Source organism: Sus scrofa, chromosome 13 (assembly GCF_000003025.6).
Source record: "Sus scrofa isolate TJ Tabasco breed Duroc chromosome 13, Sscrofa11.1, whole genome shotgun sequence".
NCBI classification, from domain to species: Eukaryota; Metazoa; Chordata; class Mammalia; order Artiodactyla; family Suidae; genus Sus; species Sus scrofa.
Window position 1 is genome coordinate 123,429,097 of NC_010455.5, and position 13,923 is coordinate 123,443,019.

The 13,923-nt window shown below is 39.8% G+C and overlaps 1 protein-coding gene across 8 annotated transcripts in view; it reads left to right on the forward strand.

Annotated features, from left to right (window-relative positions):
* The window catches only part of SENP2 (SUMO1/sentrin/SMT3 specific peptidase 2), a 39,999-nt gene continuing 26,894 nt past the window's right edge, over positions 819 to 13,923 (forward strand). For 2 of the 8 annotated variants that reach the window (XM_021069994.1, XM_021069996.1), the window contains exons 1-5: positions 835 to 1,145; positions 3,551 to 3,698; positions 8,454 to 8,587; positions 9,237 to 9,303; positions 11,801 to 11,891. In XM_021069994.1, coding sequence (XP_020925653.1) covers positions 8,537 to 8,587; positions 9,237 to 9,303; positions 11,801 to 11,891 — 209 coding nt within the window. In that variant the 5' untranslated portion in view covers positions 835 to 1,145; positions 3,551 to 3,698; positions 8,454 to 8,536. Of the gene's footprint in view, positions 1,146 to 1,441; positions 1,545 to 3,550; positions 3,699 to 8,453; positions 8,588 to 9,236; positions 9,304 to 11,800; positions 11,892 to 13,923 lie in introns of all 8 variants that reach the window. The other 6 variants (XM_021069995.1, XM_021069989.1, XM_021069991.1 and 3 more) reach the window with 6 other exon arrangements.

A 13,923-nucleotide genomic window follows, 5' to 3' on the forward strand; every position in this document is an offset into this window, starting at 1 on the left:
TTTCCTTTCTTTGGCTCCTACTGCACTCTGTACCCACCTTTATCACAACAGCCTTTTTTTTTCTTTTTCGTTTTTTGGCCACGCCCAGGACTTAGGGAAGTTCTCTAGCAAGGGATCCAACCTGTGCCACTGCAGGGACTCTAGAAATTGCAATGATGACACCTGATTCTTAACCCTCTGTACCACAAGGGACCTCCCAATCATCTTTTTAAAAATTTAACTTAAGTGCAGTTTACTTACAACCAATTGTCTTGAGGTGTAATTTGTAATCATATCTCCCAGTAGACTGATCTCAAGGGCAAGAGACTGGTGTTGGTACACAGACCCTGGTTCAAATTCCATCCGTGGTACTAGCTAGTTTTGTGACCGTAGGCAATTACTTAATCGCTCTATCCCTCGATTTCCTTACTGATTAAAAGTGGGCACAAGGTTCTGCATCTCCTGAGGTTGCTGAGAGAAATGAAGTTGACTGCGTGTAAAAATACCAGGCATAAAGTATGTGCAAAGTAAAGGGATCCTAGCAGGGTGAACGTTTGTTAATTAGCCTGACTAACCTTTATTTTGTGCATTCAACAAACATTTAATGATCACCTGCAGTATTGCAGGCCCCTGGAGCGCTCACTCCAGGGTAGAGAACGCTCTTGTGCGGCCGGTGGGCTTGTCCCTCGGGCAGTCTCAGGATTGGCTCCGCCGAAGAGAATACCCCGCCCACATCCCTTGCGATCTCGTCAGCGATTGGACTGGAACCTTCCCGCAGGCATTCTGGTTGCTAGGCTCAGGAGGTGGGGACCTAGGTTGCGCGTGCGCAAACTGAGAATGAGGATGCTTTCCGGTCGGGCGGGAGGAGGTGACGTCAGGAGCGGTGGCTAGCGGGGGCCTCCTGTAGCTCAAGGGACGTTGTATCTGTGGGCCCTAGGACCGCGTCACAACTCGGCGACTGAGCCTTGGCGGTGGTGGCCGAGGCGGAGAAGGCGGCAGCGGCGGCGACAGCTCTGGGGTTTGCGTCTCGGGGTGTGTCGGCCGCCGCTGCTGCTTGGGCCTGGTATGTACAAATGGCTGGTTAGGATTCTCGGCACCATTTTCCGTTTTTGTGACCGGCCGGTGCCCTCTTCCCGGGCTCTCCTGAAGAGGCGGCGCTCGAACAGGTGAGAGGAGAGGGGGCCGAACGCCGGCCTGGCACTCCCCCTCCCCCACCCGGGGCTCGGCTAGCCTAGCGCTGACCCAACCAGGCAGGCCCCGCTTGGCAGAAACAGGTAGCTGGGCGGAGGTGGTCGAGGTGCGGATCGCGGGCGTCCTGGTGACGTAGTCGCTCCTCCCCGCTGTGTGGATGCGGCTCCTGATGATGGAAGGAGCCAGTAGTTGATGGTTAGGATCTTTCTCATCAGAGCCCAAGCTGGTTGCTGTTAACAAATAGAGCTTTGTCATATTTTGCTGCTCTTAGGTTGAATACTGAAAATTGAAGGAAAACTGTCTTTGTTGTGGCTCACTGTTTGCAAAGCACACCCCCAGGTGTCATCTGTGCGCAATAAGCGCAGTTAAGGGAGGTGAGAATCATAGCTTGCCCAAAGTCCTTTTGACCACACGTACTGTTCTCTTAGCAACAAGAGACAGCAGCTGTCTTGTTCTAAAACAGCTGTCAAACTGTGTGTGTGTGTGTGTTGTCGGGAGGAGGGAGAGTGATTCTGTGCTTTAGAATTAGTGTATGAGAAAAAAAAATAGATATCTGATTACTTTAAAAAGATCACTAGTCTGTACTCTAAAATTCTGTTAAAATTTTGGAGAAACTAAAAGTTGTTCTTTGCATTTACCTGTTGGTTTGTCCCATTTCATTGTGTCCACCCCCTTCCCTAAGAATTAATCGAGAGAATAAAATACCATACTAAGTCTGTACATACCCACACCCAACTTTTAGTGGTCAGGTATTAATTTAATTTTTTATTAAGCCTCAAGATTGAAGGTTGGTTTCTTGGAGCTTGAGACAAAGATGATTAATTAATACATGAATCTAAGAATGCTGCTCATGATGAAATTGGCTTTGGGCTAAATTCCATCCTATGTTCTAGAGAGGGCAAGATTTCATTGTGTTTTTTATAATTTTCTGTGGAGTTAATACAAGGATCATTTGAATACAAGTTGTGCCTAAAATGATGCTTAATGCATATAAGGGTAGTGTTTGTTTATTCTACTCCAAGGGCCTTGTGCAGAGGCCGGAGCATGACAGGCACTTGTATATATTTATTGAATAAGGGAATGTTAATTCCCTCTCCCTCGTCCTTTATTTTTAATGCAAATCTCTGCTGGTCAGGGAAACTGGCTTGTAGATCAAAATCCTGTTCTTTATTATACATCCTTAATTGATATAAACTCTTCATTGTAAGCCATTTTTCAGTCCAAATGAAGCCAAAAAGTCTTCGTGGGATGTTGAAAGTTATGAACCAAATGGTATTCTCCTGAGATTTATTCTGTTTTTTCTTTTGTAAATAGGATCATTCCTAATCATCTTTAGAAAGATGATTATAGGAGTTGCTGTCATGGCTCAGTGGAAATGAATCCGACTAGGAACCATGAGGTTGCAGGTTCGATCCCTGGCTTCGCTCAGTGGGTTAAGGATCTGGCATTGCCATGAACTGTGGCGTAGGCCGGCAGCTATAGCTCCAATTGGACCCCTAGTCTGGGAAGTTCTGTATGCCGTAAGTGCAGCCCTAAAAAGCCAAAAAAAAAAAAAAAAAAAAAAGAAATGAAAAGAAAGATGGTTAACTGTGAAGCTTTAACCTTGAGATATAGGTCCAAAAACTTTTCTGAATTTACAAATTTTTGAGATATAGGTCCAAAACTTTTCTGAATTTCCAAATTCTTTATCACTGTAATATAGTTTCCATGATAAAAACACAGTTAAATATAACACCCTTTTCTGGCTAAGAACTGTCTTTTTTTTTTGTCTTTTCTAGGGCTGCACTCACAGCATATGGAGGTTCCCAGGCTAGGGGTCTAATCGGAGCTGTAGCTGCCGGCCTACACCACAGCTCACAGCAACGCTGAATCCTTAACCCCCTGAGCAAGGCCAGGGATTGAACCCACAACCTCATGGTTCCCAGTTGAATTCGTTAATCACTGAGCCACGATGGGAACACCAGAACTGTCTTTTAAGTAGACAATTCTTAAATTGTCTACTTCTATCTGAAGTAAAAAATGATTTTCTTCTGGGGAAGCTGTCATCTTTCAGAAGGAAATTATTCTTAAATCATTTTTGGAGAGAAAGGGAATAACTGGTCCTAAGCTTTTACCTATATTCGTTTACTAGTAAAGATTTCTGGCCAGTTTCATGTTTGTAGTCTAGCCAGACTACACATGATTATATAATAGGGAATTTTAGATCTCCACATCCTCAAAAGCTGAAGACCTACTATAGCATAAACATCAGTTAGATCTCATTTTATGACAGAGTGAATGGAAGAGGGTGTGTTTGAATAGTAAGCTTACTTATAGAAATGGAAATGTGTGTATATGAACATATATGCATATATATTATGTCTCTCTTCTCTTTTTTCAGCAGTCTCTTTTCTACAGTGGACACTGATGAAGTACCAGCCAAAAGACCAAGATTAGGTATTAAATATTAATTAAAAAAATAGCTTTTTCAATAGGAAAAATATATGTATGGACAAAATTCAAAAGATAAAAAGTATATACAGTGAAAAGTAAGTCTTTTTCCTGTCCCTTTTCCATTGTTATCTTTTTTAGAGGTAAACAGTGTTACCAGAGACTTAAATATCTTTCTAGATAAATAAGTCTGTATGTTGAAATTGCATTTCAAAATTCCTAATCTTCCTATAAAGAAAAGGTGCTTTTTATTTATTTTTAAAATTTATTATTATTATTATTTTTGTCTTTTTGTCTTTTTAGGGCCACACCTGTGGCATATGAAGGTTCCCAGGCTAGGAATCTAATCAGAGCTGTTGCTGCTGGCTTACGCCGGAGCCACAGCAACACCAGATCCGAGCCGCGACTGCGACCTACACCACAGCTCATGGCAACACCAGATCCTTAACCTACTGAGCAAGGCCAGGGATCGAACCCGAAACTTCATGGTTCCTAGTCGGGGATTCGTTCCCGCTGCACCACGACAGGAACTCCTATTTCTTAATTTTTTACTTTTAAAATGAGAGTTGGAATATTTATTTCAGGTTCTCTCTCTCTCTTTTTAAGCATTTAAAAATTTTTTTGCCACACCGGCAGCACGTGGATGTTCCTGGGTCAGGGATCGAACCTGTGCCACACAGTAGTGACCAGAGCGTCAGCGGTGAAAACACAGGAGGCTTAACCCACTAGGCCATCAGAACTCCCAAAAGGTGCTTTTTATTTGAAGAGAAAACATTGTAAAAACTATTTCAAACTGGAGTCATCTAGTTCAGATAGCTAAGTGATCCAGTATAATGAGTTACCTCAGATTGTTTACTTCTCTGTATCTGAAGGTCTAGACATCACTGGTAGAAGAGAATAAAACTAGATTAAAGGGAAAAGGCACTATTAAATACTATAATAGTGTTTTCCTTCTTCTCAAAAATGAATGTGAATTTGAATCTATCTCCAGATGTAGTAAAGAGTGGATATGTCTGTGTTAAGATTTAATGTAAATTCAGGAGTGCTTATTGAGCCTATCTTACTGTTAAACAATGTGTTAGGTTCTACAGGAAATACAGAAATGAATACAACAGGTTCTTTATTTTTAAGGACATTACAACTGCAGGAGTATATGATTATTTAGTGGGGGGTTTAAGACAGTACATAAATTATACTAATGTCAATGATTACATGATAAATGAAATAAGAAAAGTAATAACATAATACTGTCCGATTTTCAGCTCTAAGAGTCTCAGTAAATATTTGATGAAGGAGCTAATATGTGAGGTGAGTCCAAGGATGGATAGGGTATTGACAGAGCAATAGGAAGGACAGTAGGCAGAGGGGACAGTAAAAAGTTTTGCAATTCAGGAAATAATGAATAAAACAGGGGAAAAATTGACAAAAGAGAGAGTTCAAAATACAGAAGACTTTGAATGTCAGAAATATATACCAAATTTATTAGGACATTATATTCCAAAGCACAGGATAGATACCAGTTCAGGAAATGATTTTAGGAGATACGACATTCATAGCATTAAGAAACATTTGGGAATTCCTGTCGTGGCTCAGTGGTTAATGAAACCGACTAGGAACTGTGAGGTTGTGGGTTCGATCCCTGGCCTTGCTCAGTGGGTTAAGGATCTGGCGTTGCTGTGGCGTAGGCCGGCGGCTACAGCTCCGATTGGACCCCTCGCCTGGGAACCTCCATATACTGCAGGTGTGGCCCTAAAAAAGACAAAAAGACCAAAAAAAAAAAAAAAAAAAAAAAGGAAATACTTATCTAGTACTTGCCAGTTTTGCCTTTTTTAACAGGCTCAGCTGGAACTTAATATTTTTGTGTGTCTGTTTCTTCATAAGGCAGGTGATGTTGCCTTGTGTTAAAGTAGTAGCACTATACATTTACCATTCAGATACATTTGTTTAGCAAAAAAGAGTCAATTTTATACAAAAATATAAATAAATATGTGATTAAAAAAATTAAAAAATGGTGGTATTAGAGAAAGTTCCTGAAATAATGCTGTAGTAATCTGTTTTACGGACTTCCATGTTAAGGACATCTCCCTCCATGATGTCCATGAAATGTGCATTAAGATTTTCTTTTATTGGAGTTCCTGTTGTGGCTCAGTGGTTAACGAATCCAACTAGGAACAGTGAGGTTTCGGGTTCGATCCGTGGCCTTGCTCAGTGGGTTAAGGATCCGGCATTGCTGTGAGCTGTGGTGTAGGCTGCAGATGCAACTCGGATCCCATGTTGCTGTGGCTCTGGCATAGGCCGGCGGCTATGGCTCCGATTCGACCCCTAGCCTGAAAACCTCCATATGCCGCAGAAGCGGCCCTAGAAATGGCAAAAAGACAGAAAAAGAAAAAAAAGATTTTCTTTTTTTTAAATGATTTTTATTTTTTTCCATTACAGTTGGTATACAGTGTTCTGTCAATTTTAATTGTGTAGCGAAGTGACCCAGTCACAAACACACATATATACACATTCATTCTTTTTCTCACATTATTCTCCATCATGTTCCATCATTAAGTGACTAGATACAGTTCCCTGTGCTATACAGCAGGATCTCATTGCTTATCCACTCCAAATGCAATAGTTTGAAGATTTTCTAAATGGAGGGTGTAAAAGGGAACCTAAGCTAAAGGGGAAGCAGTGGTGGCAGAGGTAATACTTACTGGCAGAATTTGTAAAAGTTTCTAGTGGTGCTGGTCAATCGAAACTCTTAGATATGGGTATTGAGCACCTGAAATACATGCACCTGAGCAACTGAGAAACTGAATTTAATCTCATGTACATTTAAATTTGGTAACTACTAGTGGTTACTGAGTATTGTAACAGAGGATTTGAGTGTGTTTGTTGCTTTTGAGAGGAAAAAAGGAAGTGTGAGAAGAAGGAGGAGCTTAGAATTTCAGACTCCTGATCTTACAGATAAAAGGATTTTAAGAGATTTAGTCTCAGCAAAATAAGGTGATCTTATCCTCATTTTATAGATGAGGTGGGCCTTCCTTTTTTTTTTGAGTCAGTGAGATCTTTTCACATAACTTTGGGGCATACTCAGATTTTGACAAAACTTGTGGGAAAATCAATATTCCAATACTTTTTATACCCACTGTTTATGTTGTTAAGAGTATCGAACCTGTCTCCTCATGGATACTAGTCAGATTCCTCTATCTATCTATCTATCTATCTATCTATCTATCTATCTATCTATCTATCTATCTATCTTTTGTTGGCCACACCCAACTCTGGAGATTCCCAGCTCTCTAATCGGAGCTGTAGCCACCGGCCTATGCCAGAGCCATAGCAACGCCAGATCCGAGCCGAGTCTTCGACCTACACCACAGCTCACTGCAGTGCCGTTATCCTTAACCCATTGAGCGAGGCCAGGGATCAAACCCACAACCTCATGGTTCCTAGTTGGATTCATTTCCTCTGAGCCACGACGGGAACTCCACTAGTCGGATTCTTTTCCGCTGCACCACAACAGAAACTCTCTCCCTCATCATTCTTAGAGGGACAACCTAGAATTCTCTCAGAATGAGAAACAAGTCATTTGCAAATTTTGGTACTTTTAACTATTCTCTAGTGACAAAATACTTAAAATTGGATTCTGCTTTACCCAGCTAGCAAATCTTTCTTGTTGTTTAAGTTACTCCTCTGTCTTTCTGGAAAATATATGTGCTAGAGTGCTTGATGTTTAAAAGCGAGCATTTCACTTTCAGACCATTCTCTAAAGCAGAATGTGGCTAAGACGATGGTTCCTTTTTCTCAAGCTAGAGTGCTTTAGAATACCTTTAATTAGGAAATAGAAAGGAAATTGTAGAAAACAAATCATCAGTGTAGGAAGTGAGAAAGTGGTGGTGTGATAAAAGGAGGAAGTGGAGAAAGCACTCACCTCTGCTCTCCCTTATTTATTTACTTTCTTATTTTGTAATGTTTATTTTTGGTGGCAGGGACAGGTGAGTCTGAGGATCTTCTAACCTATCTTCTCTAGTAGATGGGTAGCCTTGTTTCAGTATAGATGTTTGGAACTGGTATTTTGCACTTCACTCATTTCCATCCTGGGTGTAGCTGAGATATAATAGGCACTTAGTTAGGGACAGCTATACTGTTACCTGCCCGAGAAGCAAGGACAACCAGTGAGTAAATGGTAGTACTTCCTGTAGAATTCTGCTGTACCAGGTTGTCTAAGTTATGTCCTTTTCTCTCTAGTAAAGATTTGTTTTATGTAATTGGGAAACTCATTTCTCTGGCAGCTGTCATTTCAGGACTCTTTTTGTGAATCAGTATGTGATTTGCTAAACTGATGGTTTCATGCTTTTACATCCTGGCAGATATACTACTAAAAAAGAAAAAAAAAATAAACAAACCAAAAATTATAATGCTGGAATTGCAGTTGTTCAGATAGGAGGAAAAATTATTTTTACAGATTTTTTTCTCTCAATGATTAAATGTAGGACTGCTAATAAAAATTGAGAGGGAGTTCCTGTTGTGGCTCAGCAGGTTAAGAACCCAACTAGTATCCATGAGGATGTGGGTTCCATTCCTGGCCTCCCTCGGTGGGTTAAAGATCCAGCATTGCTGCAAGCTATGGTGTAGGTCACAGATGTGACTCGGATCTGGCATTGCTGTGGCTATGGCTGTGGCATCGGCTGGCAGCTGCAGTTGCATTTCGACTCCTGGCCTGGGAACTTCCATACCCTCAGCTCTAAAAAGAAAAGAAAAAAAGAAATTGAGAGAAGCCCTAAGATATAATCTTTTTTTTTTTTTTTTTTTGCTAAAAATTTAATTACTCTACGTATATATGTAATCTATATTATACTTCCTAGATTGCTTTATTCACCAAGTGAAAACCAGTCTCTACAATGCTGCCAGCTTATTTGGATTCCCATTCCAGCTGACCACAAAACCCATGGTAACCTCTGCTTGTAATGGCACACGGAATGTGGCCCCTTCAGGAGAGGTCAGTAGGGGTAGGGCATCACTGGGGCTACTGGTCTTTGTACTTAGTCATTAAAGTGAAATTTTAGAAATATTCTCTTTTTAGGAATTAATGTGTAAAATAGCTTCTTTCCAGAAATGTTCATGTCTTTATTAGCCTTGATGTAAAGACCAAAAAACTAAAGGTTAGGCAATTACACATTTCAAAGATATTTATAAAGTGCCCAATTGCTAATACAGTTGAACCTTGAACAGTGCTTGAGTTACTGGCACCAGCCCTCCACACAGTTGAAAATTTAGATAGTTGGCCTTCTGGATCCACAGTTCTGCTGTATCTGAGGTTCTGCAGCTGTGGATTCAACCAACCAGTAATCACATAGTACTATAGTATATACTACTGAAAAAAATCCACATTTAAGTGGATCCATGTAGTTCAGATTCCTGTTATTCAAGAGTCAACTGTACTTCTTTTCTTATTTAAGTATGTGTGAAGAATCTGGAATTGTTACATTTTACATCATTTTGTGAGTCTTCGCAAGTTAAATCTTTGGTCTTGTTGGTAAAATTTATTCTATGAGGTAACTAAATAATTACCGGTAGGGCGATTTTTTTTTCATTAAAATATTTAAATTCTAAGAGTTTCTACAGAGGTGATTCTCTTTGATTTTAAGGTATTTTCGAACTCTTCATCTTGTGAACTGACAGCTTCTGGATCCTGGAACAACATGCTGAAACTGGGTGAGGTGGTCAAAAATGTTTCTGCTTCCTCTACCTCCTTCTGCCTCTTTTCTCAGAGTTTGGGAATAGGAAAGGAAAACACTGATTTGGCTTTGGATTAGAAAACGGATATATCCTCTCTACCACTCTAAAAAGCAAATAGCTTTCCTTTAGAATTGTTTTTGAGTTTACTATTATGTTTCCTATTTATTTTATCTGTGTCTTTATTTAATGTGACTTAGATCAGGGTTTATTCATTAAAAAGAAAAAAAAAAAAACAAACAAACCCAGGAGTTCTCTTGTGGTGCAGTGGGTTAAGGATCTGGCATTGTCACTGCAGGGGCTTGGGTCACTGCTGTAGTACAGGTTCAGTCCCTGGCCCAGGAATTTCATATTCCTTGGGTATGGTCAAAAACAAAAACAAAACACCTGTGAGCTTACTCTGTGCCAGACGCTATGCTAAGTTATCAGGAATAGCAAAGTAATAAAAGCTTTAATAACATCAAAACAATAGTGGAATAATAAAACTGTTAATAACAAAATAACAAAACAAAATAATAAAACAACGTAAAATAACAAATATAATAAAACCCTGCTTTTGAAGGACATCATCTGATTGTGAAGCAACCTTAGGATCCCAGTTCTCATGGTTTTGTGGTTTAGGAACCTTCATATCATCCTTAGACCCCAAAGATGAGTTGTAATTATTGTTTAAACTGTACAAAATGTTCTGGTGGGGAAAAATAGGAAGAATCCAGAGACCTGAACATGATTGTGATCTCTGTCACACAGATAGGCTTGTAAAGTTTGAGAGAAAGGGGGGAAAAGAGCCTTTAGAGAAGTTATGTGTTCAGAAGATTGACATTTAGAGGGGATGGTAAATTTATCTTTGTGCCTAAAGTATCAGCACTGTGTTTCTGTGGGTGTGTAGCCTAGTCAGTGGAGCCCAGGTATCCCTAGGGCAGATTTCTTATATGAAGTCCATAATCTCTAATCTCAAACTCTTGGAGATATGTTTGGGAATTCCTTTTTTTTTTTTTTTTTAAGGCCACACCTGTGGCATATGGAAGTTCCCAGGCTAGGGGTTGAATCAGACAGAGCTACAGCTGCCGGCCTATACCACAGCCATAGCAAAGTGGGATCTGAGCCATGTCTGTGACCTACGCCATAGTTCACAGTAGAGCCACATCCTTAACCCACTGAGTGAGGCTAGGGATGGGACCTGGGTCCTCATGGATGCTAGTCAGATTTGTTTCTGCTGAGCTACAAAGGGAACTCCAGGAATTCCAATGTTTTTATTGTTTATTGAATATTATCTTAAAAACCCCAACAGGATTGAAGATTGGTTCAAGTCATATTTTACAAACATGGAGTTCCCGTTGTGGCTCAGTGGTTAACGAATCCAATAGGAACCATGAGGTTGCGGGTTCGATCCCTGGCCTTGCTCAGTGGGTTCAGGATCCGGCATTGCCGTGAGCTGTGGTGTAGGTCGCAGACTTGGCTCGGATCTGGCATTGCTGTGGCTCTGGTGTAGGCCAGCGGCTACAGCTCCGACTCGACCCCTAGCCTGGGAACCTCCATATGCTGTGGGTGTTGCCCTAAAGAGACAAAAAATAGACCAATAATAATAATAATAATAACAACAATGTTTTACAAACAAATGAATTCAGGTTAGTTTAGGTTTTGCTGCTATTGCCTTAAGAAAAAACTTTCAGCTTTAGACCTCTTTGCATTTTGGAGTCCCACCTCCACCTGCCCAGCCCATAGCAGCGCCAGCAGAAAACATGGCCGTTGAAAATTTTGTTACCCTTTTTTGAAGTATAGTAACCATCTCATAGGTATTGGAAGCTTCCAGTGAAACATATGGCAGATTTTCACTTAAAAATACCTCTGTTTTCTTGGGAAGAAGAAACAATTTGAAAAATTTGCTCAGTTTGATTAGATTACAAAGAGTTTATAATAATTGAATTCTCCATGCCTCTTGTTGGCTCTAGCAAGCAAAACTAGTAAAGCTTTCCTATAAATTGTTGCTACCTACCTGAGAGCAAAGACAGACTAAGAACTATTGCTTTTCCTTTAACTTTTACAAAATTTGTGCTGGATAGTAAGATAATTTGAAAAAATAAGAATTTAGTTTATTTAGACTGCTTACAGATTTTCTTTTCTTTCTTTCTTTTTTTTTTTTTTTTTTTGTCTTTTTAGGGCCACACTCGCAGCATATGGAGGTTCCCAGGCTAGGGGTCGAATTGGAGCTGTAGCCGCTGGCCTACACCAGAGCCACAGCAATGCCAGATCCGAGCCAAGTCTGCGACCTACACCACAGCTCACGGCAATGCCGGATCCTGAACCCACTGAGCAAGGCCAGGGATCGAACCCGCAACCTCATGGTTCCTATTGGATTCGTTAACCACTGAGCCACGACGGGAACTCCCAGATTTTCTTTTCTAATGCAGACTGTTCACAGTTTTTTTTGTGTTTTTTGTTTTCTTTTACAATTACAAATGCATTTTAAAAATAGGTAATAAATCTCCTAATGGAATAAGTGACTATCCAAAGATCAGAGTGACAGTAACTCGAGATCAGCCACGTAGAGTCCTGCCTTCTTTTGGGTGAGTGTTAATTCTGCCTTTCTGTAAATGGAAACTTAGTAATTTTTAAATGCTTACTTTTGCTAGGTATTCTCACTTTTATTCTATCATGTAGTCTTGTTAAGTAAGTATTCTGAGGTTAGTAAATTGCCGATTATCATACAGCTGGTGAAAGACTTGTATTCTAGTGTGTGTTATTTTTCTACCATATTATATGCCTTTAGCATCTAATTTTGAAAACCTTTTAAAAAAGAATTATTGCTCACTTCTAAACTTTTTTGAAATATAATATGCATATAGAACAATGAAGAAATTGTTTATAACCTGACAAATTTTCATACAGTGAACTATTCTTACTATTTTATTAATAATTTTCTTCTCTCTGTGTCCTCACTTTCTAGAATTTCTATTGCTTGGATATTGGACCTTATGGATTGAGCTAATTTAATTTTCTTGTATTATTCTCTTCTTTTGTTGTCGTCCTTGCCTTTTTAAATTTTATTTTATTTTATTTATTTTTAATTTTTTTGCTTTTTAGGGCTGCACCCGTGGCATGTGGAGGTTCCCAGGCTAGGAGTCAAATTGGAGCTACAGCTGCCAGCCTATACCATAGCCATAGCAATACGGGATTTGAGCTGTGTCTGTGACCTACATCACAGCTCATGGCAATACCAGATCCTTAACCCACTGAGCGAGGCCAGGGATTGAACCCTCAACCTCATGGTTCCTAGTTGGATTCATTTCTGCTGCGCCACGATGGGAACTCCTGTCCTTGCCTTTTTTTAAAAAAAAAACTTTTACTGCCCGTGTGTGTGTGTGTGTGTAATACACTGTATATATATATAGTTGTATGAATGTACATATATTTACATAGTTGTCTTTTATGTGTTTGTTTTTTTGGCTTCATAGTTTTTAAGTTGTAAGCATTCTCCTCTCACTCCCTATTCCCATGATGTTTTCTTCAAACATCAAGTTTTTATTACAAGGATGCAATATCTTTTCTTCTCTCTAAAGCTATTATTTTATTTTGTTTATTTTTTTGTCTTTTTAGGGCCACACCTGCAGCATATGGAAGTTCCCAGGCTAGAGATCGAATAGGAGCTGTAGCCACTGGCCTATACCACAGCCACAGCAATGCCAGATCTGAGCCCCATCTGTGACCTACACTGTAGCTCACAGCAACACGGGATCCTTAACCCACTGAGTGAGGCCAGGGATCGAACCCGAGTTCTCATGGATACTAGTCAGGTTTGTTAACTGCTGAGCCACAGTGGGAGCTCCGAGTATGAGTTTCTTAAGAATGAGGACATTCACTTATATAAACACAGATTACCAAAAATCAGAAAATTTAATATTGATCCAATACTACTACATAATCTTATTTAAATTTCTCTATTATAGAGATTTTTTTTCTGGTTCACGATTCGTTGCAGGATCTTGTGTTACATTTAAGTTTCATGTCTCTTTGATCTCCTTTAATACAGAACACCTCCTCAGCCCTTCCTTGTCTTTAATAACATAGACATTTTTAAAGAGTACAGAGCATTGCTTTTGTAGGATGTCCTTTAATTTCATCTGACATTTACTCATTTGTCTTAGATTATGCAAATTTTTTGGTAAAAATATACAATATACGTGATATTGTGTCCTTTCTTAAACTTCACACCAGGAGAGGTATGATGTCAGTTTGTTCCTTTATTGGTAATGACAGGAAGGCCAGGCTCTGTCACACAGCAACAATGACTAGGTAGGCTTCATAGCTTCTGATTCTTTAGCATTTATTAATTGAGTATTCATAATTTGTTATTTAGCAGATATTGATTGAGTGCCTTTTGGCTTAGATCATGTAGCAGGATATAGTGGTGAAAAGATGAAATCTCATGGAGTTTAAAGTTTAGTGTGGCGTGCAGATACTAAACAGTCACAGCAATAATTCCAGTGGTGCCAAATGACTAAAGGAAGAGTGCAGCACGAGAGGAGGGTATGTGGTCTAATAAGGAGCTAAATCCAGAGTTGCAGTTGGAAAATTTGGCATGAGGAAGAAGGCAGAGGC